Source organism: Camelus ferus, chromosome 7, assembly GCF_009834535.1.
Source record: "Camelus ferus isolate YT-003-E chromosome 7, BCGSAC_Cfer_1.0, whole genome shotgun sequence".
In the NCBI taxonomy this organism is placed as follows: domain Eukaryota; kingdom Metazoa; phylum Chordata; class Mammalia; order Artiodactyla; family Camelidae; genus Camelus; species Camelus ferus.
In genome coordinates, this window is record NC_045702.1 from 1,098,726 (window position 1) to 1,124,672 (window position 25,947).

The 25,947-nt window shown below is 60.5% G+C and overlaps 1 protein-coding gene across 2 annotated transcripts in view; it reads left to right on the top strand.

Annotated features, from left to right (window-relative positions):
* Positions 1 to 25,947, top strand: part of PTPRN2 (protein tyrosine phosphatase receptor type N2) — a 519,894-nt gene that overhangs the window by 421,108 nt on the left and 72,839 nt on the right. For both annotated transcript variants that reach the window (XM_032482973.1, XM_032482974.1), the window contains one exon: positions 13,608 to 13,802. In XM_032482973.1, coding sequence (XP_032338864.1) covers positions 13,608 to 13,802 — 195 coding nt within the window. The remainder of the gene's footprint in view (positions 1 to 13,607; positions 13,803 to 25,947) is intronic.

Sequence of the window (25,947 nt, forward strand, 5' to 3'; positions counted from 1 at the left end):
GCACTGGCAGTGGCTCCGTGGACAAGGCTTTAGTCTCCCCCACATGTGGCACTGACAGTGGCTCCATGGACAAGGCTTTAGTCACCCCCTGACACGTGGCACTGACAGTGGCTCTGTGGACAAGGCTTTAGTCTCCCCCTGACACGTGGCGCTGACAGTGGCTCCGTGGACAATGCTTTAGTCTCCCCCACATGTGGCGCTGACAGTGGCTCCGTGGGCAAGGCTTTAGTCACCCCCCCTGACACGTGGCGCTGACAGTGGCTCCGTGGACAAGGCCCTTAGTCTCCCCCAACATTCTTCCTTCTGAGTCTCTTTCCCTCTTGCTGTGCTTTTTACTTGTTAACTCTTTCTTTCCCGCCATTTGGACCCATGGAAGAGCCCGCGAAGCCCCCTGTCCTGATGGCACCAGCCAGAGCCTGGGCCTGGCACCTCTCACAGCCCTGCCCTCCTCGCCACAACACAGGCAGGAAAGGGCTGGGTGCCCTTCACGGCGCTCTTGGAGTTCAGAGAAGGTCGTGGGGGTGTTGGCTCATTTCAGTTCGAAATTCTGTCTGCTTGTGGGGATCACGGGCTCCCAGCGGTCTTTGTTGTGGGGGCTCATCTGGACGGCTTGGCTCTGGGCCCCCTGTGTGTGTTTCTTACTCACCTGCCTTTGTGGGGGTGCTCTCAGCCTTGGGCCCTGATCCAGAGACCTGGGCACATTTTCTCAAGCAAAACTTGGGGCATCCAGTCTGCAGAGAAAGCAGCATACTCCTAGAGAAGCCGGAGATCTAGACTGTTGTGTAAAGTTGAGGACACTCTGAGGAAGGCGTCTGGGGAGGTGCGGGTGTGAAGACAGAGTTCCGGCGACACTGTGACTTCCGGGAAGGGTGTCTTCTTCACCGTCCGTCCAGGGCCAGAATTCAGTCAAGTCAGCCCTCAGTTTGTCTCTGGAGGAAGATGGACCCGGTGTGTAGATTGGGGCCTGAGCCACCTCCAGTCCCCTCACCCACCCCACCCAGGACGTGTGTCTCTCCTGTCACACCAGGGCTGGGCTCGGGCGGTCCTGGGATGAGAGAAATGTGGCGGCTGTGTGGGCAGGTGCGCTTGGGGACCGGCTGCAAGGGGACTGCTTCTCAGAGAGGCGAAGCCGCCCTGACATCAGGTGTGTGTGGGGAGAAGCTTGAGAGAGTAAAGGGAAGTGTGAAAGATGGATTAAATAGGGATTTAGACCAAAACAGCCACGGTGGGAGAGGGAGCAGGACTTCTCCAGGGCAGGCTGTCGGAGGGCCCGCAGAAGTGGCAGCGGTGGTCCACACCGAGTGCAACAGCCCCGGGCACCCTTCTTGTGGTGGAGGGGGGGGGGGTCGTGTCTCTATGGAGAGGCCGGGGTGGCCATGCAGGGCCCTCTTCGACCAGAGCCCAGCTCTCTGCATGCCGCCTCCCCCGGGGACAGCCTCCGTCTGGCGGCTGTGAGCAGACCCCGCGGGCCCGCACAGCACCCGCAGCAGGAGGCTCGTGCTGGCCCCAAGGTCGTCCACTCTGACGCGCCCTCGGTGGGCACCAGAGGACGTCTCCATGCTGAGTGGCGTTATCTGCAGTGAAATGCATTAGCCTGTCAAGAATGGCCAAGCCCAGCTCTTAACCCGACACGTACCCGGCATCGAAGAGGAGAGGTTACAGAAGGTGGCAGAGTGAGGAACAGCCACTCGGGGGTGGCTCGGGCTGTCAGAGGTACATAGGAGCTGTGTATTTCGAGGGGAGAGAGTGCTAGGAAGGCAAATGCAGTCAAACCCAGGGGAATCGGCAGGGGACAGCAGTTTCCAAATGTCAGAGGAGGCACATTCAGGGACGTGACAGAGGAAGACGGGCCCCAGCACAAGTCCCTGACACAGAGCAGTCGGCCCGGCGGCTGCCTCCTGCCCAGGGACACTGGGCGCTGGCGTCACCCTCCCCAGGGCCCCAGGCCCCTTTGGGCTTGGAGTTCTCCGTGGCTCCCAGCCCGTGGCCGCCCCTCGTCTTCCCAGCCCTGGCCGGCAGCTGCTCTGGGCGCGGAGTTCTGCTTGAGGGCCTGGCCCGTGTGTGGCTCCCAAACACTGCGTCCCTGTCGGCGCGTGGGTCACCCTTGAGGTACAGACACCTCAGAGAGCCTTGGGAAGGCTGCGCAGCTGAACTGAGAACTCTTCCAGAACATCTTTTTTCTAGAAAGCTTATTTCTCATAACGATAGAGTCACATTTTCTGAAGCAACGGGGACAAGAGAACTTTACATCTCATCAGAGTGTGAATGTCGGGCCGGTTCGCACTGGTGTTAAGGACGTGCCTGAGACAGGCAGCTCTGTGGTGGCCCACAGGGAGCCTGGGAAGGTCGGGGGGGCTTCCCAGAGGAGCTGGGGAAGGGGGCTCAGAGGGGGAGAGACGCAGGCAGGTGCCCGGGAGAAGATGGAGCCCATGACGCCGTAAGTCTGGGCGGCAGATGGGGAAGTCTTCTTGGAGCTGAAGCTCACGCTGAGGAGAGAGAGACGTTTGGGAAGGGCTGAGCCCGGGTCTGGGAGGGTCTTGGACGCACAGACGAAACAGAGGGAATTCCAGGAACCGGCAGAGAGCCCTCTTACTTGCGCTAGACCAGTCTGTGCCGGCCTTCGTCGATCTTCAGGAGGGTCGAGCCACGGTGAGAGACGCCACGGAACAGCGTCTCTCTTCTGCGTCGAACTAGCTGTTCTTAAGTCTGCACTGGGGTGTTCTTCTTTGGGAATCTGGGGAGGTCGTTTTTCTGTCAGCAAGAGCGAGACACTCACTGGAGGCTCTCCGGTGCGGACGGCGACAGTTGTGAAAAAGTATTCTCTTCAGACTTGTGAGCATGAAAAATAAAGCAGGCGTCAGAATTAGGTCTCTGTGTGTGTGTGTCTGTGTTTAGGGTTATTTGGAGAATATCCAAGTGATTACATTAGCAAGTAAGGACAGATGTTTTAACACGCACAGCTCCGTGGTGTTGAAGGGAGGGAGGGACAGGCAGTCAGGTTTACCCTTGGGTTGACTTTGTGACGTTTAATCGCAAGTCAGGTAGGAGAGTTTATGTGGTAGCTACTGGGTTATTCGTGCACGCAGGGTGTTAGTGTCAATGTGAAGCTACGTGTAAACCCTCTAATTAAAGTTTAAAATTTTGGATTTGCTTTATAGGTAAGCACTTTATCATTTGCATTTTTTTTGTAAAGACAGTGAAGCCAGGGAATAACCAGGAGGGGAGTGTTCCCAGCATCAGCTCTCCCATAAACGCGCAACACACGCCCTGTGACCGGAGCCTGAGGTGCTCCTGCGGGAGGAGCCAAAACACAGACTCGTGTGTGAAACGCAGCAATCCGCTGGAGCGGAGTCATGCCTAGTCCCCGTGTTGCAGGACTTTCTCCCCCCACCCCGGCTTCCTCATCCTCTGCCACATTCAAAGAGAAGAAAAATACTGAGTTAAGTGGCCCCAAAATTTGAAATTGAAATGTAAGGGGGAAAACTGGGCAAAAACCCCAGCCGCTCTGGAACTGTGTCTCTTCTGACCTTGGACCCCGCGTTTCCCAGTGATGGCGGTGACACGGGCGTTTTAATTCTGCGCTGGCTCCGCGGCTCCTGGGAGCCCCTCGTCCAGAGGTGGGTTTCTTTGGCACATCTTGAGTCTGCAGGTTTCAAATCAACTCCAAGCGGGGCAGCAAACAGAGCTGGGGCCCTGCATGTGACAAATGGCCCTTGTTCCCCGGCCAGCAGCGTCCCAGGTATCCGCTTGCTCTCAGATCCTCTCCGGGCACCTCCTCCCAGCCCTCAAAGTTCGCATCCCACAGCCCCTCCGGCCTGAGATGCAGGACACCCCCTAGCTGGCTTGACTCGAAGGCCGATGCAGATGCCCATGTCCCGTGGGAGCTCCGCCCCACTCCCTCTGGGCGGGAGGTGGCAGCTTTCAGAAGCTCCCGCAGGCTCAGAGGGCAGAGCCTGCCCTGCTCGGCTGCAGAAATGGAGCAGAGACAGACCAGGAGTGACTTGGCCGAGGCCACCAGCGTGTCAGCAACAGAGCCACCAGACCCGTTGTCAGAGATCCCTGTGCCCCACAGCCGGTTGCAGTTCCCAGCAGATCTCCGAGGAGGAACTGGGCCCTGTGACGTGCCATTTCTGAGACCAGAGGGACAGCTGCTTCCGTGACGCCACCGCCCCGCCCCCACCCGGGCTCTGCCCTTTGGCCTGATAGGCGCTGGATGCAGAGTGGGACTGTGAATCCCTTTTGTGCTCCTGGCCGGCTCCTCCTCAGCCCAGGGAGGTCCCCTGTGCGCCCCTGTCTCTGGGCCTTTGTGCAGCCCTCGCTTCCCACCCTGAAAGCCCTCCAGCCCTGCTTTATCCACAGAGCAACCCATCTGTCAGCTGGCCCAGACCCCCGCTCCGCCCGCCTCCCGGCCCGGCACAGGGCCCTCCCGTCGAACCCTGCTGCCACCCTTGCGTTGCCCTTCGCATCAGGAGCGATGGCTGTGGCTGAGAGAGACCTGGGCTGGGGGCCAGGCTCGCCGTCCCCACTGTGCCTTCCCTCCAGAGGAGGCGTTTCTGAAGTGCCAGGTCTGTGGGGTAAACACGCAGCACCAGGGGGGGGCCCTTCCCATGCTCCGTGAAACCTCGTCAACACGTTGAACTAAGGTATCGGTGTGGGAAGAGCTGGGGGTGGGGGGTGCTTTAGAGCCCCCGTGAAACCATCAGCCGTGACTGCCAGCGTGCGGGGCGGCACCCGGCACAGAGGAGGCGCTCTGCGAGTGCTGAGGGTGGTGGATGAGGACACAGTGACGATGGCAGTGAGGACGGGTGGTGAGGACTCCTTGTCTCTTGAGCAAGACGAGGGTTAGGAAGGCGACCAGAACTTCCGGTAGAACTCAGTCCATGTCCAGCCCAGGCTGCTCTGAGGAGGTGGGCATCTGTCTCTACCTGGCGTGGCTGCTTCCAACCACCTGCGTGCCAGCCTGGACGGCCCTGGCACACAGGTGGGGCTGCGCAGACCTCCTTCGCCCGAATTGAGCCAGGACGTCTGACTTGGGGAACCCTTGAAGCGTCAAGGTCGGTGAGTCATCAGCTGCAGGAGTCCAGGAGGCTTCGGATCGTGTTTATTGCTTTATTTGCCCATCGCTGGTGGCCCGGCTTGGGGAGCGGGGCTTGGAGGTGGGACTGAGACCTCCTGGGTCGGCTGGAGTGTTGCCAGGGCTGCGGGTCAGACGCGCCTCCTCTCACGTCTCCAGTTCCAGCGTTCAGCTGAAGCATTAAAGGTCGTTACAGAAACCGCATTAGCAACAGTCTGGGGGAGAAAGAAGATGCTTGTTGGAGCTACGTGGGTCCTCCCTGCGTTTCCATTTTCACAACTCCACCCTGATTTGCCCCGGTATTTATCAGGAGCAGAGCACGTGAGGAAGAGGAGTGTGTGTCTGGTCTGCGAGGACTGACAGGCTTTGGGGAAGGGGCCAGCTTGCGCCCCAGCGGGCGCATGAGCTGCGTCCTGGAGGAGGCGCGCTCAGTAATGTGCCCTCTGAGCCCCCCTTTGGGCAGCCTGCCAGCCGCAGAGTCTGTGAGGCCGAGGGCTCTCCTGCACTTCACAACCATGGAGAATGATGGCCCCTCCGAGCCGTCCACGGGGCTCCCAAAGGACGTCACAGCGCTGCCTTGTCTGCGCCTCCGGCAGCAGGACCTGACTCCAGCTCCCCCCGCAGCACCTCCTGCGTCACCCCGGCTGCTGCCCGGGGGCCCTCGGTCCCCCAGGGGCTGCTGCAGGCAGTGATGCCCACCAGGGAGCTGGCATCTACTGAAGCCTCTGTGGTTCTGTGCTGGGCATGAGGGGGCCGGAGAAAGTGACTTCTGTCTTCGAGCTTGGGAGGCGAGAGTTCGCTGACATGAAGACAGCCAGAGACCAGGACAGGACCGGCTGGGGGAGCCTGGCTTGGGGGCACGGGCAGGGCGGCAGGGAGGGCGCGGACAGGGTGTGGGGCTTGGGGGGGCGCTCTGTTTTCTCTGACTGCAGTCGGTTCCAGACTTCGAAGAGACTTGAAAATCATTTTCACTTCTTAGTTAAAATGTGTCTGTATCTTTAACTGTTATTTTGAGAAAACATTTGCAGAATGGGAACGATCACTCCATGCTGCTCAGTAAACACTGCTGGTGGTGGAGTGTCTCGGGGACTTTACTGACGTTGTGGGACCCGAGTTATTAAAATAACGCAGCTGCATCCGACCAGAGGAGCATGGGTTTGCAGCCGAAGCTGTTGTTGGGGTGTCAGGGGCTGGGGGGGCGCCACGTCCCTAGTTAAAGCTCTGGGACCCAGCTTAGGATTCCGTCTGGAGAGGTGCTTCTCCCCGTGGGGGGGTGTGCACATGAGTGCGCACGTGAGTGTGCTGTCCCGCCTTGGAGCCGTAAATGCCGTCTGAGCATCGCTGAGCAGCCGGGCGGGGGTGGTGAGACTGTCCCAGGACGAGCGTTGCTGACTTCGTGTCACGAGTCAGTGAAAAGGGAGGCGGGGCTGAGGACCGAGGCTCCGCCCCGGGGACAGGTGCCGGGCTGGCCTGGATGAGAGCCGGTCACCCAGGGCTTCGCTCTGGCTCTGCCCTCTCGGGAGGGGGAGGCAGGTTCCTCTGCTTCTCCCTCAGCGATGGCCATGGCCCTGCGCCCCTCAGCCTCTCCCAAGGCGGCACGGGCCCCCGGAGCCGGGAGCGCCCACCCAGCGCACACAGCCCACGCCCGTTTCCGCTTCCCAGAGCAGCACTAATCAGACGAGCCATTTACGGTGAGAACATCTCCATAAAATAGCTCCCGTAAACCAAACTGTGAGTCAGCGCTCCTGGGGTCACAGCAGCCCAGCCGGCCCAGGAGGGGCAGCTCCTTCCAGGTCGCAGCCGCTCGAGGACGGCCGGCCGCCGCTCTCCTGTCCCTTCTGTGCTTTTTCTTGACGAGGCAGTGCTGGCCTCTGCCTTCCCCAGGCCTTTCACTCCTGTTTAATCATATCGAGTGTAGAATTTTATGTGTTTTAAACCTACCCGGTATTGTTTTTTTATTACAACCGTTCACGCCTGCTCCACTTAGAAAATATAAGTAAAAAATAAGGCGAAAGCCTGTGCCCCTCCCCGAGCGGAGCCCCTCCGTCCGCGGCGTCGCGGGGGCCCTGCCCTCTCAGGGTGTTGGCTCCACGTCCAGGCTTCTGTGGGGGCCTCCCTGTGCCCCCAGGCCCCGTGGCCGCCTGCTCGTGACGAGGCGGACGGCCGCCTCCTCCTCCGTGGGGTTGGGGTGCTTCTGCCCCCCCCCCCGTTTTCACCCTGCTGGGCTCGGGCCCCGCCCCAGGGAGCCCCTCCCTAGCAGCGCGTTCCCGGGGTTTTGTCCTGTCCGCAGAGTAACTGCCCCCCGCCCCCGCACACCCTGATGAACCCATTTCTCTTTCTCCCAGGCTTTGTGCACCCCTCCTTCGTCTGGCCCTGTTGCCACTAATTACGTCCCCAAATAACCCTAAACCCCGGTCGCCTTTGTGTGCGCTCTCCGGCGGGCCCGCTTTGTTCCTGTTGTTCCTTGAAAGGTACAAAGGGTTTTTCTCAAGCCGTTGGCGGCCTGTCTCTCCCTCGGCGGAATCCAGGGACGGCGGGTCTTTTCTCTCGGGGTGAGTCTTGCTCGGCAGCGACAACCGCAGAGGGGACGTTTGCGTTATTACGTGTGTGGGTGGATTTCTGCCTCAGAATCCTAGTCGACGCACTCAGCAAAGTGTGTTACAAAGACGTACAAAATACCTCGAGACGCTGCAGAGACGCCCAGGGCCTGTGCCCTGAGGTTCTGCAGAAAGGGATGACTGTGGCTCGACACGCGGCGTGTGCCCTTGTTTTCTGAGCCTGCGTCCTCGCACCCTAAGGACTCCCTCTGAAACTCGGAAGCTCTTGGGTAGAAGCACGTCCGGTGCTGCCCTGCTCTTGCTGACTGGGCCCCGGGCAGGGGGCGACCAGGCTCGGGGCCTCCGGGTGGCCGGTGGGGCTGCGTGTGCTGCTGGGGTGACTCTGATCACCACGCCCCTTGGCCCCGGACAGGTCGGAGGCAGCGGCGCCAGGATGGGTGTTTGCCGTCTTCTTGTTGGAGCGTCGGTGCCCCTCTTAGCTTTCCGGGCAGGTGAGGCGCCGTTTGGATCTGGTGGAACAGAGGGACACAAGCCTCACACGTCTGGTTGCTTTGTGACGGAACATTTAAGTTTAGGGGCTGTGGGAATGCTGCTCCGTTCTTCTCGGAAACTTCCAAGCTCCGATTTCCCCAGGAAGGGAGCGGAGAGATTCTTGCTCAAGACAGTGGTGGTCGGCAGACGGGGCTCCGCACGGCCCTTGGTGGCGCAGTGCAGCAGGCAGTGGCCCGTGTGGATTGGGGCCCCTCAGGTGTGGTGTCCTGACTCCCGTGTCCTCCCCCGTCTGCAGACGAGGAGGCTCTGCGGGGAGGCTGCGTCCAGCACGAGGAGGACACTGATGGTGGCTAGATTGCGCTTCGAGCCAGCCCGAGTTAACTGCGTCACCCGTTCGCTCTTAGGATCCTCCCAGCAGCTCAGCGCAGCCGCTCCACTGTTACACCCACTTCGCCGGTGACACACTGAAGCACAGAGACTCGGGCAACTTGTCCAGGGTCACGCAGCTCGTGAGCGGCCAGGCCGGGCTTCTGACTGGGGCGATCTGGGCCCCCGACGCCCAGCTGCACAGAGCTGGCCTGGCTCTGTCTTCTCCACCACCGATGACTTCCTTTCCTCCGTGGGACTCCTCCCGAGACACTGGTGGCCCTGGAAGACCTGCCTCCTGAGAGGACAGGCATCGATGTCCCTGCTGTGGGCTTGCCCAGGGTCATGTCCGCCCCGTTGCGCTGTGAGTGTCCCTCTCGCCCGGAGCTGGAATGGCTTGCGTCTGTTTCCCTTGGTGATTTTCTCCGCTCCCGGGAGGGTCCAGAAGCTCCGAAGAGACAGACGCCTTGAAACCCAAAGCAGCACGTGCCCCCCCCCCCCGCCCGTGTACGTGATCGCCGCTTTCGCTGCCAGAAAACAACTTTCTGTTAATTGACACACACGCTGGCTTCTCCTTTCCTGCGCTGGGATGAGAAAACAAACAGATCTGGCCAAACTCCTGGGAGGAGGGCGCCAGCTCCCGGCCGCAGGGAGCTCTTGGTGATGGGAGAGGCTCACCCCAGGTCTGCGAAGGTGCGGTTCTTGGGCTCGGCACCCGTGGCTCTGCAGACGTGGAAGGAAGCACCATTAGAGACGAATTACATGGACGGCTGGTCGACCCCACATGTAGGTCTATGGCTGAAAGATTCACTGGTTCAATCTGTCTGTCTTCTTCCTTCATAATTAATTGCCTCTTGGTTACCGAGTCCCTGGGTTGCTGCACAAAGTCGTAATTGTCTTTCTAAACTCCAGGGCATCAGGCCAAGTGCTCAGGGGCAGTTCGTTACAGCGGTGCCATCCTAGGTCGGAAGCAGGCACTGCTCTAAGTAAAGCAGAGTCAGCCGGCATCTCAACCACTTTAAAACACTTTTTTAACGAAGGGGCTGGAAGGTGCTGCACCTTCTCGTCCTGCAAAGTGAAGACCGTTGGCCAGAAGCCTCCACCGGGCTCAGGATGTGTGTGCCGCTGGAGGGAACCACGGCTTGACCTGCGTCTGCACCTTGGCCGGCCCCTCTAGTTCACAGGTCAGGGTTTCCGTGACCTCAGCCAGGGAGTCTGCATCCTGAGTGTAGATTCTGCCCTTCCTGCCAAACCAGGAAGAGCTCAAAACGGAAGTGGGCTGGTATCTGTCTTCCTCAGAGCATGCTTTGCAGGGTATTTGCCGTTGTCAGGTACCTTTGCTCAAATTAAACGCCCTCCACGGATGGTCACAGCCCTGTGTTCCAAACTCACTCGACAGAACGTCACTCATAGGAGGCTGGTCTTGGCTTGTCCTCGGCGTGGGGGTCCTGTCCGGTCTTGCGTGGCCCCCTTGCAGGTTTGGTAATGATTGCAGGGCGATAAACTCGGGTGAGTGCTCTGGTCCGATAGCCTTGCCCTGCAATGAGAACTAATGCTGTGAACTTGAAGGTGCATTTTAAATAAGTGTTTGAGCCCAGCCCGGGGTCTCTCTCCCCCCGAGGGGTCAGTGAGAGCGTGCCATCACCTGTCCCCGGGTGGACTGCGGTCGCCTTTCTACGACCAGGTGACACTTCCAAATGAGGAACACGGCTCCAGGCCGAGGCCCCGGGGGGTCACTTGCTAGTCTGGGGGCGGGAGGGTGTGGGAGCAAGGGCTTCCCCGACAAACCCCCGTGATGGGCTTGCTGGGGGCTCAGACCAGCAGCGCACAGGATTGACAGGCTCCCCTGAGCCGAGGGGCTTCAGGCCCAGTCAGTTCGTCTCCCGACCCCGGCCAGAGCCTTGCGAAGTCAGGCACTGTCTGCATTGTTTTTCTCTGTTCTAAAAAGAAGCTCATTTTTCCTGAGACGTTTTTAATTTTGAAGTCACAGTACAGAGAATGGACAGCGTATAGAATTTCTATAAATAATTTACGAAGGATAATCAACCTCAGGGACCAGTTTAAAAGGTCGTGTGGTGATCCCCCTGAGATTTCTGCATCTCTTGGCTCCTGCCTGCCTCTCTGGGGACACCTGCCGGGTCCTGTGACTGTGCAGCAGGTGGGGGAGGAGGCTGAGAGGCCGTGGCAGGCGTGAGAGCTCGCGGCTCAGGTCCTCAGTGACGTGGAGGGACGGCACGTGGTGCGGGGCAGAACCAGCCCTGCGGTGCTGAAGATGTGCGGGTTCCGAGCCCCTTCCTTGGGCAGCGGGACGGCGTGTCCCCTCCTGGTGGGCGTGCCCATCAGACTGGGGCGTGTCGCACTAAACCACTTGTGAGTGATCTCGGGCTCTGTCACAAGCCGGTGGATCGACGCTTCTTGTGTCAACTCAAGGGAAGCAGCCGAGGGGGCGTTTGCCCGCGGCGGGTGTGCAGCCTGGCTCTCCCAGCCCTGCCTGGCAGACTCTGGATTCCATCAGACACCTCAGTGAGCCTCAGAGTACCTGAGACCCACACACAGCTGTCATCGCTCCAGTTTCGTGGCCTTGTGCCGTGGCCCAGGCACTGTTCCCACCCAGCCTCAGGTCCGGAAGACGAGGTAGGAGTGGCAGATGGAGAAGAGGCCCCCCGTGCCCGCTCCTGCACAGGGTGGAGCTCGGACCCCAGCCTCGCGGAAGGCGGCAGGCAGACCCCTGTGGACGAGCGAGCTGCGGACTGAGGGGACTGCCTCCAGTCGGCCCAGGAAAGCTCGGCCACGAGCCAGGCTGCCTCAGCAGGGAGATGCCAGCTGCAGGTGCGCAGTTCTCTGCCACGTTCACAGCCCATCAGTGCAGGTGGGCTCCAGCCCACATGCGCACAAGAGGCCACGTCCCCGTCGGCAGGGCCTCCAGCCAGACTTGCACCTCCAGACAGTGCGCCAGCACGGCGGAGTCACACTGCCAGGAGCGGTCAGATCGCAGATGGGGGCTGGGTCTCAGCGGTGTTGCCAGCGGGGTTACACGGACCCACGTCCCCCTGCTCACCCCCCGTGGCTCCACCCCCGGGAAGTTCTTCTCTGGCCTCAGCGGTGACCCAGCCTCAGCTCTCTGGTGCAGGGCCTGGGTCCAGCCCTGGTGGGACCAGCGGGCGCCGGTGTGGCCTTGGCTGCGCCTCTGAACTGATACTAATCACCTGTCAGATGAGGAGGTCTGAGTCGGCCAGCTCTGAAATCCTGCGTCTCCTCTAGAAACGTCTCTGACCTCGCCAAGCTGCCAAGACTCGGTTCTGGTTCAGAGAACTGTCTTCCTTTAGTCGCTGCGGCTCCTCCGCTGTTGCTCTGGGCAACGATGGGGGCGGGGCGGCAGGCACTGTGCTGGGAGCTCCACCTTCACGGACCCTTTCCTTCTGTACCGTTTTGTTACTTCCGCTTCTCAGTGGAAACACGCAGGCTCGGGGACCTGGAGTGGCTCGCCCAAGTTCTCACAGAGCCTGGCCTCCCCCCGGGGAGCCAGGACGGCCGGGTGCAGGCTGGGCAGTCACCAACAGCTTCACAGGCAGACGCCGGGCAGGCCTGGTGCTTCATTTCTCGGGGAGGAGACCTCGCACCTCAGATCCTCTTCCCCCGAGGAGCCCTCTCTCAGAGGACGTGCTCTGAGCTCCCTTGGCCTCAGCTCCGTCAGACCTGTCTTGGGTGAGCTGTGTTGAACTGTAGACGTTACTGCAGAAACGTTTTTGGTGTGTTTCGCCCATTCGAGCAACGTCCCGTGTGCCTTAGTGGGAAGTGAGAGGTGGACTTGGCTCCTTGTGTCTGGGGCTCTGTGTTTTTGAGATTCTGGGGAAACGTGGGTGGGTTTTTCAAACAAATTTGTTGTTTAGAAACCACGTGTAATTCTGAGCGCTGGATGAGGTGGGGCAAGGAGAAGGGAGGGGTGGGGAGGGGGAGGGGCCGGGGAGGGACGGGGGCAGGGACTGGGGGGTGGGACGCTCTCGTCAGAGACCCCACCTCACCTCACCGTTGGCCCTTTTCCATTTTCACTTGTCCTTTCCACGGTCCCCCGCAGGCACCCACACTGGTCCCTGTGACCAGTCGCTCTAGTGGGGAGGGGGTTCACGTCTGGTGGTGCCTAGCAGACCCTCAAAGCACCCAGGCCGTCCTCCCACCTGGACAGGCCCCCAGGGCCAGCACAGCGTCCCCAGGGAGCTCCGGGGGCCCTGCCACCCGCCCTCGGTGGCTTCTCAAGGACCTCCAGTGCCGAGGAAAGCAGCAGCCCGGGTGATGGAGGGGAAGCCCACGGAGGGCGCGGAGGCCCAGCCGCCGGGGGCTGGAGGGCAGGTGGGGTGGCCCCTGGGCACGTCCGCAGCTCGTGGGCTCAGACTCCGACAGACTTCCCTCCGTGTGGTTTATTCGGAGGCCCAAGCGGAAGGCTGGGATCTTCCTATCACCGCTGATGCTCCGGAGTCGGGGGCATCCGGCTGAGTCTGGGGTGACTGGGGAGGCAGCCGGAGCCCCACGTCTGGCAGCCTTGCGGGGCCGAGGGCGCAGCCGGGCCTCCCACGAGGGCTGGCTAAACGTCCCTGTGCAAGGTGGCCCGAGACTCCGCGGGGACCCAGAGGGGCTCTGTGGTTCTCCATGGGGCCGGGCCTTCAGCTCGCCGACACCCGAGCCCTGCCCAGCGGTGTGCCCAGCAAAACGGGCGTTCTCCCGCCAGCCTGGCACCATCCTCCGCAGACTCACTTTGTCCTGTCCGCTTGGGCGGAGTTTAGGGAACAAGGAGAAGAACAGAAAGAGGGGTTTTCCCTGAACACCCCGACTCTGGTGCCAGTGTCTGTGTTTCCGTCCATCGTGCAAAACCCCTCGCCTCCCTCCGTGGCCCACACTCTGATACAGGAGGAGGGCACCTGAGTCAGAGCACACCTTCTCCTGAACCTGTGTGTCTGTGCGTGTGTACCTGTGTGTACCATGTGGCATGTGTGTCTCCAGCATATTTGTCTGTGTGTGTATCTGCAGGTGTGTGTGGTCACAGGTGAATCCCCAGCCCCTTGGCTCTCAGGACCCAGCTCTGACCCCCGCCGGCACTCACTTGCGCCCTCCCTGTCTTGCAGGAGCTGTGCCGGCAGCGCATGGCCGTGCGCACGTCCGAGCGCCCGGAGGCCCCGCACACGTCCCGCGTCAGCAGTGTGTCGTCTCAGTTCAGCGACGGGCCGATGCCCAGCCCCTCTGCGCGGAGCAGCACCTCGTCCTGGTCGGAGGAGCCTGTGCAGCCCAACATGGACATCTCGACCGGCCACATGGTCCTGGTGAGGCGCGCGTCCTCTGTGCTGGGACGGGCTTGGCCGTCTCTGTCGGGGGGACAGGAGGGAGAGGCTTGCGGGGCCCCACCCCACTCACACGCCCCGATTCCTGCGGCAGCAGATGTAAGGTGGGGGGAACGTGACCTTGACAGGTGGCTCAGGGGCAGGAGGAGGGCAGCCACACGTCCAAGCCCCTCTGCACTGAGGTCTCCCCAAGTGGGCACCTGAGAACTGGCCACTTGGGGTCCTCTCTGCTCTGCTCAGAACCCGAGCACACCCCTCAGTGCGGGGTTACACCTTGGCTATCTGTGCCAGTGGTGGGTGCACATCGGTTAGTGCCTGCTGTGTGCATGGCTCCCCCCAGCCCGACGCAACAGACAGCAGTCCTGTCCTTGCCCCCAGTCCTCCTCAGGTGAATTAACATCACTCACGGGCATCTTCTAATTAAAAGTGACATGGGAAGGATCGGGGCTCCGTAAGCGTCTGCTGGAGGCCACGGTGCAGAAGCCTCCCAGTGGGAAGCCCCCCCAGTGGCCCTGCCCCCCCAGCACGTGCCCCCTCGATGGCCAGGTTTTGCTGAGAGGCATTTGTTCTATCTCAGCCCTTCTTGCTGGGAAGTCCGGAAGGCCGTGTGGACACCCCTCTCCCACCCCGGCCGCAGGTGTCCTGTCCAGTGACTGTCACTGGACACACAGTTCCTGGCCATTGTCTCTCCCCTGGAGATGGGGTTCCCGTTGGGGAGGGGTTCCCTCTGTGGTTAACGTCCCAAAACCCAGTGCGGGGGGGGTCCTGCAAGGTGCTTTTGCTGCGCTGAACATTCACTTCTTGTGGGAACTTTCCTTGGTTGTTCGTTTAAGAACAACACGGACAAGGGGAGTTAGGCCACAGAAGCCGGGGTCTCGGTCCCGCTGGCCGCGGTGACGGGCACCTCTGACTGGGCAGCCTCAGCTACAGACACCGCTCACCGTCTGGAGGCCGGGAGTCTGAGGTCCGGGGCCCGCAGACCCGTGTGCGGCGGAGGGCCGCTCCTGGCCGCAGCCGGCAGCTTCTTGCTGCATCCTCACGTGGGGAAGGGGCGAGGGAGCTCTGTGGGGTCTGCTACGAGGGCACCGACCCCGTCACCACGGCTGCACCCTGTGACCTCATCACCTCCTGACACTGCCACCCTGGGGGTTAGGACTCAACACAGCAATTTGAGGGAACACAGACCTTCCTTCCAGAGCAGCCAGGAGCCCACGTTTTCCCGAAAAAGCAGAGCCTGGAGGTGACCTCGGGGGCCGAGGCACTCACTTGCAGGATGTCTGAGTCCTGGGCCGGGAGGCACGGATGCCGGACCGGTTCGGACCAGACACGGGGAGAGTGATGAACGCAGCAGCTGGCCTCAGAGGGCATGAAGGACAAAATGAAGACGAAGTGGAGGTGTCCAGCTGGCCGGGCAGCCGAGGCTGGGCCGCTCGTCCGTGCCTGCTTCCTCCCGGTCACACGCGCGGCCTCGCGGTGGAAGGGCGCCCGGGGCTGAGTTCACAGGGTGCTCCTCAGGCTCTGGTGTGGGCGCGGTTGGGTCCCGAGTCCCGTGCCTGCAGTTCCCGGAGCAGTCGGCTCACAGCTCAAGGTGCAGACGTGTGCTGACGCCCTGCTGTGCACCGAGCCAGCAACTCGGAGAGCCTCTTCCCTGGATGGATAATGGTTACGCTGCGTTAGAGCTGACCTTTCAGAGAACATTTGGATATTTGTCCCTTTCAGAAAAAGAACCTTGACTAGAAGTCCAGCCTTCTAGTGAGACTCCGTCTGGGGACCAGCACCAGCAAATGCACTTGCCAGGCGGGCTGGCTGGGGAGGTTCACTCCAAGAGCCTTTACTGTGCTGTGAGGTTTTCAGATTTCAAGTCACTTGAGTCACAGTCTGCTGATATCTCAAGTCTAAGTGGGATGTGGAAACGTTGTATTTGGGGTAGAAAATTGTGTTTTGAGTTCACGTGTGAAAGGCAGACAGAAAGGAAGCCGGGTGATTGCCTCTCAGTTGAGTTGCCCCGGCTGCGAGCTGACTCAGTCTCCAGCCGGCCAGGTGGCTGCTACAGCCTGGTGCGAGGTGGCCCAGGTGACAGGGCCCTGCCCAGCTCAGACGCCGTCGTGTGTCCAGACGCATGTCCACCACCCGGCCAGCCTGGAGACCCACACAGTCAGCGTCCCCAGCTCTCCACCACAGACCCTGGACTCAGGGGCCTTTCTGATTCACCGGTGCTTTATTTGAAGTGGGCATCCAGGTACTTTCTCGACTCCAAGGGCACAGGCTGTGGGCAGCTGGAGCCGGAAAGCCAAGGGGACCTGCAATGGGCAGCATCTGCCCCTCAGTCCTGGGTCCTGCTTTCTGCCCTTTGACCCCTTATGGCGGGTTTGGGCGACCTCCCAGCCCCACACCTGTCCTTGCGCCGGGCATCATCCCCCTCTGGGACCCAGACACCTGGAGACATGGCGGACGTGAACCCCACTGGGCGTTTGTACAGCTTCTCACCCACAGAAAGCAGGTGAAAGGACCCATCCTTCAGGCTCTGGAGCTGCGGCCCGGTCTCACAGGAGAGGCCGTGGGGCACGTTCACTAGACCGGAGTCACCATCTGGGGACCTGGTGTGTGGATGGTGGGGACCGTGTGCCGGGACCTCAGGACTCACCAAGACCACGAGGAGACAAGTCTGCGGTGGTCAGTCATCCGGGCGCCACGGGGAAACGTTTTGTGTTTATCAGATGGCTGGCGTAATGACCCCCGCAAACTGCGTGCCAGGGACTCAGAGACCAGGCGGTGAGTCACACGAGATCCAGGCCGATCCCAGGAACCCGCTGTTCCTGGTGTCCAGCTGCTCCCGTCGTAACTGAAGATGTGCTGGAGTCAGCGGCAAAGCTCCCTGCGTCTGGACAGCAGGTGGAAGCGAGGGGCCCCCACAAGTTGCCTGGGAAGGACACTCGTCCCCGAGGCCAGTCACCAGTGAAAGGACAGAAGCACTTCTGAAGGAATGAGTGGCGTAGGAAGGTAAAAGGCGGAATATTGACCCGTCCCACTGGAGGACCATCGGGGGTGGGGCAGGGGGCCCGAGCGCCCTTCTCCCTCTCCCTCTCCCGGCCACTCCGTCCACTGCAATGTGTCCTTAGTGTATGTGCTGTGACTTAATGCTAGGAGCCCTCACATAGAATTTTAGAAATAAACGCTCCACCTGGGGGGTGAGCAGCCTCACCCTCCCCCGGGAGGAGGCAGGAAGGTCTCCCTGATGACGAGATGTCACAGGCTGCGGTGCAGACGATGAAGCCACTGAGACCAGCTCGTTTAATCCAGACAGTCTTCATGGGGGAGGAGGCTGAGGAACTTAGCCACCTGGGCAAGGCGTCCAGGCTGGGGGACAAGGCGGAGAAATGGCCCAGGGAGCACGTACTGCCTGAGGCCAGGGGCACTGAGGTCTCAGGGACCACAAGGGTTGGCAGGTGCAGGAACCTGGTTGGGGGAGGGGTTCCTGGGCGGCTGCTCAGGAGAAACGTGGGAGCTGGTGGGGCCGTCAGAGCCCCTCCCAGGAGCCATGTCTTCCCCCGGAGACTGACCAGCATCAGACTGCCACCGCTCAGGGCACTGAGGGCCAGTCTGGGGGTGGCACACGGATTCTGGGGCCCTGTGAACTTGGGACAAAGCCGGGAAGCTGAGCCGCTTGCTGGTTCCATGTCCCGGGACAAGCCCTTCGACTTCTCTTTTCTCATCTGCCAAACGGGCTTAGGAGCAGTGCCTCCTGCGAGGGCCCCCGTGAGGGATGAACTTGATGGCCTGAGAGGTGCCATGCATCGTGGAACCTCCCCGGCATCGCTGCCTCCAACTGCAGATCCACCAGAAAGGATCACAGGGAAAAACAAACCAGTTTTCCTTTGATGAAACTATGGGAGAACAGGGCCTTCTCCACACGGAAAGCGTCTCGTGCCCCAGAAACCAGCAGCCCCGGGCGCACGGGGAGGTGCTCGGGGGGGGGGGGCGGTCTCCAGGAGGCTGTGACTGTGGCCCCTCCCTCAGCAAGTCGAGGCCACACCGGGCGCAGGGCCCTGTGCGTGGTGGGGGCCCCGCAGCATTTGCAGAAGGACCAGCATTGCCAGGAGGAGGAGACGGGAAGGGAAACAGCCCCAGCGATAAGCCTGGTCGGTTTCCAAGGCAACAGGGCTTGGAGCAGTGCTCCGGAAACAGGCGGCCTCTTTTGACTGACTTTGTGGAACTGTTGTCAACTTCGTTGGTTTTTGGGGGTTTTTTTAAATATATTTTTATTGAGGTATAGTAAGTTTACAATGTTGTGCCTTAAATATGCAACCGGGACATGACTTAAGAGCTCTGCCTCCTTTTGTGAGGCGAAGCATCACCTCTGAATTATCTCTCAAGAAGATCTGTTTCTAAACCACATTTGTTTTCAGAGGCTGATGTGTCAGCCTGACGGCTTCGTGGGCGACACCGAGGGCAGGTGGCGGTCCTGAGGCCCTGATTCCTCGGGCGCCGGACGCCAAGCACGGGGCCGTGTAGCTGGAGGGGCCGACGTCTTCATCCATGATGCAGGGGAGGGTCTGGGCTGAATCTCTGCGTCCCTTTTATTCTTGGAAAATACGATAAAACAGGAAAGAGTGTCGCTGAGCATTTACGTAACAGCACTGCCCTAAGAAACCGTGGAGGAGGAGCTGTTTTAGCCCATTTCACAGATGAAGGCAATAAAACCAAGAGCAGTGAGATAAATCCCTGAAAAGTCACAACATTGCAGCCTCGCACCCATGGCTTCCCACGGCCCCAGAAGAGAAGAAGCTTATGGAAGCAGGAGTGTTTGGGGATGTGGTGGCTGAGGGCCCACGGAGGGTGAGGACCGGGCAGCCGCGGTGGACCTGGCCACGTGCTGGTGGAGCTGGGCCCCTCTGACCTCGCAGCCCGGCCCGCAGGACTCGTGGCCTCCCCACAGGCGGCCGCCTCTGCACGCCTGGAGTCTCACAAGGAAGAGCCTTTTTTGACCCTTGCACTTTGAGGAAGCTCCCTGTCTGGTCGTCTTCTCTCTCCTTAACTTACACTTTTATACCTATCGATGGTATGAGTCAGTTGCTTAACCAGGAAGCAGACGCCTCTTCCTGGAAGCCACAGGAACGGAACAGAAGCAGAGGTTCCGTTGGGGGCCCCTGGTTCCCGTGTCTCCATCTTTCAGTGCAGCACCTGTGTTTCTAAAAGGGGGCGGCTCCACAGTTCCTCGCCGTGCTCTCTCCAGCCCTGCTCTCTCTGGCCTGCACGTGTGTCTGCGGCTCAGCTGGCCACTGTCCTGGTGGTGAAGGTGCCTGGGCTGGGCTCCCTGCAGCTGTGCACCCGCTCGCTGACACCAGTGGTGGCAGCGGCTTCGAGTCCATCTGAGCCAGGGGTCTCCTTGCCGCTGGGGAACCACATCCTCAGACGTGGAGCTCCGAGGCTGTGGCTCCCGCCGGCGGTGCTGGTCTCTGTGGTTCATGCTCGGAGCAGCACACTCTTGCCTGGAAGCTGTTTCCTGCTGTTTGACCACGTCCTGCTACTGAGACAGAGGCTTTCTGGGAGTGAAATGGCTCGAACGCATCAAAGCAGAGGCCCGCAGCCCCCAGCTCTCCCTGCCTGGTGGGCGTGGGTGACGGCACTTTGGGGGTGGCCGTGGGGAGCCTTCCAGGCCACATCGCGTGTTGGTGTCAGGTCAGAGGTCCTGGGCTGTGCTGAGTCTCCAGAGCAGGAAGGTGGGCCTGAGATGAGTCGGGGTCAGAGGAGCAGGCAGGGGTGAGAAGTGCCCACTCAGATGACCCTGGGACACACTTAAGAGCTAGGCCATCAGTCAGAGTCCAGTTCGGGTAGAGTCAGCCTGAGCTCCCGACGGCGGCCCTGGCCTTGGGCTCGGCCCCGACCTGAGTCACGGCGTCTCGCTGGCTTGGAGGCTTTTCTAGAGCCTCCTGTGTCTGTGTGCTTTCTTACCCCAGTCACCACCTCTCCAGCCTAGAAACCGCTGCCGTGGAGCGAGTCCACACCCGCTTCTAACTGCTCGGGGAGCCCAGTTACTCAGACCAGACAGTGTGTGGCGGTGCCTGGCGGGTGCCTGGAGCACCATCGGTGTTTAATCAGGATCGGGACCCTGCTCTGCCCCCCTTGGAGTTCAGGGCTGTACCCCGCCCTCCCCATTTTCACCCTCACAGGAGGGCGTTCATGCACCCATCTCCAGACTGAGAGTAATGCCCTGGGGGCTGGGGGTGGGGTAGAGCTCAGTGCAGAGTACTTGCCTCGTATGCGTGAGGTCCCGGGTTCAATCCCCAGGACCTCCGTTAAAAAAGAATTATAAAAAAGAGTGGTGTGCGGCTTTAAATCCTGCATCTTCTTAAAAGCAAGTTTACAGTGGCCTAAGTTTACGGTTTTCTTAGCATTTTCCTGTTGTTTGAGTCCCAGCCGCCCAGGTTCGAGGGTTGTGTTTTGTGTTTGCGTTAATGGAGACGTTTTCGTGACGACTTGTGCACCTGGTGGGAAGGTAGTGGTGGAGAGCGTGTCTTCCGGTCTGTTCCGACGTCCGGGACCCCAGGCCCTCGTGCAGAGCCGGCGTCGCTGCCCGGAGCCGCACACAGCCTCCCGGTGCCGCGGCGTCTGGGAGGCGGCCCCACGGAGCGCGTGCCCGCGCTCGTCTGGACAGTCTGTGTTATTCTGCTGCTCAGTGAACAGCGGTTTGTTTATTGTATATGATTCAAGGTGACTGAGCCAATGTTCAAACGTCACCGCTCCGTCACAGCATATGTAAGGATGGCTGTGGGCTGAATTTCTGGAAGTAAGACCCTGGGTCATCGAGTGTGCCTGTTGTGTGTCCTGAGAGGTGTCGCCAAGCTTCCTGCCAAAACGTGGACGTCCTGACGCTCCCACCAGCTCTGCAGAAAATGACACCTGTGCCCCAGACCCTCCCCACCTGGGTGTTGGCCAACTTTGATCTTCCACCGGTGAGTGGAAATGCTATTTCAGAGTAGTTTAATTTTCATTTCTCTGGCCACACGTGATTTTTCATAGCTTTGGGAGCCACTTATTGTTCCTTCCGAGAGTGATTTCAGAAGTGTCCCTCAGGGTGGGGGGCCACGACCCCAGAGTGGAAGTTCTGCACATAGTTACAGGTCAGCAGGTGTGGACGCCAACGGGGGTTCACGGAACATGTCATTGTGAAACCAGCCTGCTTTTGTCTGTCTTGTGTGCCCAGTGACCAGTCCACATGGGACAGCCAGCCACGGTCGTCGTGAGAGAGGCAGGGACCCTCTGGACATCCCACAGGGATGAGTGACCTGGCTGGAAGGCTGGCCGGCTGACTGCCCCGAGCCTGTGTTTCCTGTGTGTGAGAATTGAGCGTCGGTGCTCTGGGACGGCAGAGTGTTGTTACGGCTTCCAAAACTAACCTGCCTGGTGATGTCACAGGAAAGTGGCTCTTGAGGGAGGAGCGCCTGACTGTTGTGGTGGGGTCTCTGGGCCTCAAGGGACCAGTCTTGGTTGGCTCAGGCAGACGGGGTGACTTAAATGACAGAATCTCATTGTCTCCCGTCCTGGGGGCTGGAAGTCCCAGAGGCAGGCATGGCAGGGCTGGTTCCTCCTGAGGCCTCGTCCTTGGCGTGCGGACAGCCGTCTTCCCCCATGTCCTCACACGGGCGTCCCTCTGTGTTGTCTGCGTTCCGATCTCCTCCTCTTATAAGGACACCAGTCGCACTGGGTCAGGGCCCACCCGTATACCTCACTTCACCGTGATCCCCTCTCTAAACCCCGTCTCCAAATACACCCACGTCCTGAAGTCTGGGGGGTCATGACTCCAGCGTGTGAACTGAGGGACACAGCCCGTGGCAAGGACCAAGGCTTGGGCCGGTGTTTTCGGTAGCTTGACGCCGCTGGAGGCCACGTCATGTTCTGTGGTCGCGTGCATTGTGGGGCCGAGCGGGGGTCGCACTGCCGAGGGGACTCCGGGGCGTCTGCTCTGCGGCCCCCACTCCCTGAGCACGGCCGGCTGGGATGGCGCAGAGGCTGGTGAACCTCAACTTCCCTGGTGCAGGTCACACTTTCCTGGGGGCTGACCTCCACCCGCCACCTTCCCTGGGAGAAGGCGCATCTCAGGAGCATCCTCGGGGAGGGAGGGGTGCACGTGGCAGTCACGGGGTCAGGCCGGTCAGTCTCTCCCCCAGGCGCTGGGACCTGGGCCAGACGCTGTGTGGGAGGGAGGGGCCAGGCGCCCCTCGGGGAGAAGGTGGCAGGGGATCGAGCCCACGGACACAGGCTCTGGGGCCCTGGGCCGGGTGCTTCCCTACCGAGATGACCTGCAGCCCCTCCCAGGTGCCTGGCGCCCTGGGCGGGGGCTGTGACCCGGCTGCCGCCCCACGTGGCCGTCCCCACGGCACCAGCTCTCCTTGCAGCCGTGACACCAGTGGCTTACAATGGTTTGGTGCTGAAGTGGGCACGGAGGGCGGCTTCCACTGCCCACCTCTCACCGCCGGGGGTGGGGAGGGGAGCAGAACTGCTGTGTTTGCAGTAGGGGTGTGGTTTGACTTACTGTGTAAAATGTTACAACAATGCAGGATGCCTTCCCTCCTAGAGTGAGGAGAATTGCGCGTCCAATTAGTATTTGCTGAACCAGTGTGAATGTCAGACATTGAATGTGATGGGGAGTTTGCGTCTGTGAGGGGAGGAAACTCCACGTGGCGTCCACGAAGCGCTTGGAAGGTCTCCATTCGTACATACGAACGAGAAATGTTCCCTGAGGTCCCCGTGGCCAGCGGGACCTGACCAGACACCGGAACAGAGGCCGCGCTCTCCTGGCCCGTGGGCGCCTCCTGGTCTGGCAGCTGGAGAGACGTTCAGGGAACAGAGTGACAGCAGGGTTAGTCCAGGCCCAGGATGGAGCCTTCTGATTGTTCAGGTACAAATTCATGTGTAAAATTAACAGTACATAAAATGTAGCTTTTGAGACCGCATTAAGCCGTGACGTCCCACCAGTCACTCTTGGACAGCCCGGCTGTGCTCACCGTGTCACCCGCGGTGAGTAGCGCTGCTCTTGGGCATAGTAGGCGTCCAGGAAAAATCTCCTGAGTGAAGTTGACAGCCCGTGTTTTGCCCTGAGAAGTTTACAGCCTATTTGAAGTGAAAAGGGGTGCGTGGCTAGAAAGACGCAGCCAAGTGCCAATTCGTGTCCTTTTGCTCGGAGACGCCTCCAGCCCCACGAGGGCTGGGGAGGCGGAGGGAGCCTGGGGAGGGGCGGAGTTGGTCCCAGCGCGGCTGTGGTCGAGGCGGAGCAGCTGTCCTGGGCCGGGGGCCGGGGGCCGGGGGGCACAGCAGGAAAGATCACGGCCCCTCCAGGAGCGCTGGTTCTGCTCCCAGGATGCAAGTCTGGTGGGAGAGATGGGAAGGTCCCACAGCCTCCATCTGGATGTGGCCCCTGCGGTTTCTTGAACAAGAAAGTGACGCCTGGTGATTCGTTTGCTCGCTTACCTGAGCACACCTACCAGAAGGTGAGACATTTGTCACAAACAAGCGGGAACTGCCCCGGGGTGACACCTGGGGCAGCCCAGAACCGTCAGTCTGGGATTCCCCACTGGTGAAACCCGGCTGCTCACAGAGGCCGCGTGGCAGTGCGGCTGTCAGGAGGGGGCACCCGCTGCCAGAGGGCCTGTCCGCTTGCTCGAGTGTCGTCCAGACGTCGCTGGTGTTAGAGGTGCTGGAGGTGAGGGAAGGAGACAACCGTGGCCGCGCTGTCAGAGGCGTGTGAAAGGCGCCCTTCCGCGTGTGCAGCTCGTGTGGGGCTCCAGTGGCCTTGCCCCGTCGTGGGAGCGCTGCACCGCCTCCCGACTCCTGCCGGGCGAGGCCCTCTCCCCGCCACGCCGCAGCAGTTACGGCCTCACACTTGTCCAGATGGTCTTGACAGGCACAGCTGAACAGGGTCTGAGGTGACCGTCTCTGCCGGCGTCCCAGATAGACCCAGACACTCTGAACTCGTGATGACTCTGACACGCAGAATGTGGGTGCCCAGGATTTTAGTTTTGCCTTATTTTCACACCCTTAAATCAACCATTTTTATTACTGACATTCGTGGTGGCACTTGTTCAGATCGGCCCTCGTCTTACTGGGTTTTCTTTCCTTCGCCGTCACTCCTTGCTTCTCAGTTCTTTCTTCTGGGTAATATGTCCCTGTTACCAGAAATACATCCTTCTTTCAGTCCTTCCGTCGGAAGGTCTCCCCGCCTTTGTCTGAGAACGTCTTTAATTAATCCTCAGACTTGCGCAGCACGTTAGACAAGGATCGGCGTCTAGCTGAGGTTCTCTCGTCACTTTGCAAACACTGTTCCCTTGCCGCCAGCGCTGCAGCTGCTGAAAGGCTGTGGCGCGGGCCCGGGGCTGCTCCTTCCTGCCGTCTGCGCCTCGTTGTCCTGGGATGTCCTCGTGCCCTGTCTTGGTGCGCGTGGCCCTACTGTACACACATTTACACACACATACGTACTTGCTCCAGACTTCCTGTGATTCCTGAGTCAGAGAAACCCTGTCTTCCGTCAGTTCTGGAAACAGCCGCCCACCCGCAGCGTGCGGCTGGGCCGCCCCCCTTCCCGACTCCTCTGCTCTCACCCCGCTGCCCTGCGTCCGGGGGACGCCCTCAGACCTGCCGCCCGGCGTGCCTGTGTCTCTTCGGCAGCGTCCGGTCTGCTGTGCGGTGCGTCCACTGTGCCTGTCGTCTCCGGGAGCGTCTTTGCCGTGTGTGGCGTTCTGCCGCCTTCACACCTGCCTGCCGTGCTGCCCTCGGACTGCGGCTCCCCCTCCACGCCTGCAGCGCTGCGAGTGTGGTAGTTGACTGTTTCCACACAGTACTGCTGTCTTCTGGGTTCCTGTGAGTCAATGCCTTACTCTTGGTGTGTTTGCCATCCGGGGGGCCTGTCATTTCCGGTCACTGGCTCCTCTCTCTGTGCTGACAGTGTTGACCTCAGAACACGGGTTTCGAGACTGATTTTCCAGCCACTCCAGGCTGTCCTAAAGCCTCTACCATCTTTATGTCAGTTCCCCACCCAGAGACTCCCAGACGAGGGCGACAGTGTAAACTCGAGCCTCATCCTAGGTGAGGCCCAGGGTCCAGCTGTCTTCCCATTTCGAGTCCGTGTGGAGACAGAGAAGCTTTCTGGTGGCCTGGGCAACCCCTCCACCCAGAGCGTGGTCTTCTGCACATGCTGGTTTGTGCGGGGGTCTCACATCCAGCCCCCACTCCTGCATGCCAGGTTTCCCTGTGGCCCCTGGTGGACAGTGGAAGCCAGGACCCTGGGTTTCAGGCACAGGAAGTCACCGTGCCCTGCCCCTCCCCCAAAGGCTTGAGTGACTTCAGGTCACGTGTCCCCCACTTCACTCCTCTCTTCATGTGGGTTCTTGAGGATTCACCCTGATTTTGTGGGAGGCGGCTGTGCCATTCGCCCCGCAGCTCTGGGTGTCCTGTAGGAGAGGCCGTTCAGGTCCTCCTGCTCTCTCACCTCTGGGAACGTGAGACTCAGTGCAGGTCACACACAGCGCAGATGGATGCTGCCAGTTAACTTCACGTCACCCTGACAGTCACGTCTAAGAGCGTTTATGTTCTGCGTAACAAAGGACACCTCATGGTGGCTGCCTGTGATCAAAGAGGGCGATCAGCGACCTCACCCAGGCCACTTCCCACACTGCCCTCTCGGGACACGGGCAAAGGGGGCACCTTGCTTCAGGAAGTGCCTGCACACCTGTGTGTCCGAAAGGAGCCAGCTGTGGATGTGCACTGACAGGTGCCTCGGTCAGCAGGCAGGTGGGCAGGTGAGCGGACCCTAAATGCGAACAGCGGGCGGCATGAAGAAATTCCGGCTGGCACGTGTGTTGCAGTGATGAAGGCAGCCGTCTGGAGGTGCGGGCTCCAGGCTCCGCATTTGGGTTGTGCTGGAGCGGAAGAGCAGGAAGGCTGACATCTGATCATCCTCCCTCTTCACCCGTCAAACCTGGAGCGCCGTGGGCGTGGGGTTGGGGCCGTGCACAGCACGATTGGCAGCTGAACTAGGAAAAGCTGGAAAACACACTTGACGGCCTTATCTCTAACTTTTCACCCTAAAAAGTGAAAACGAGTTTTAAAAGATCAACACTCTTCTCTCTTCTGC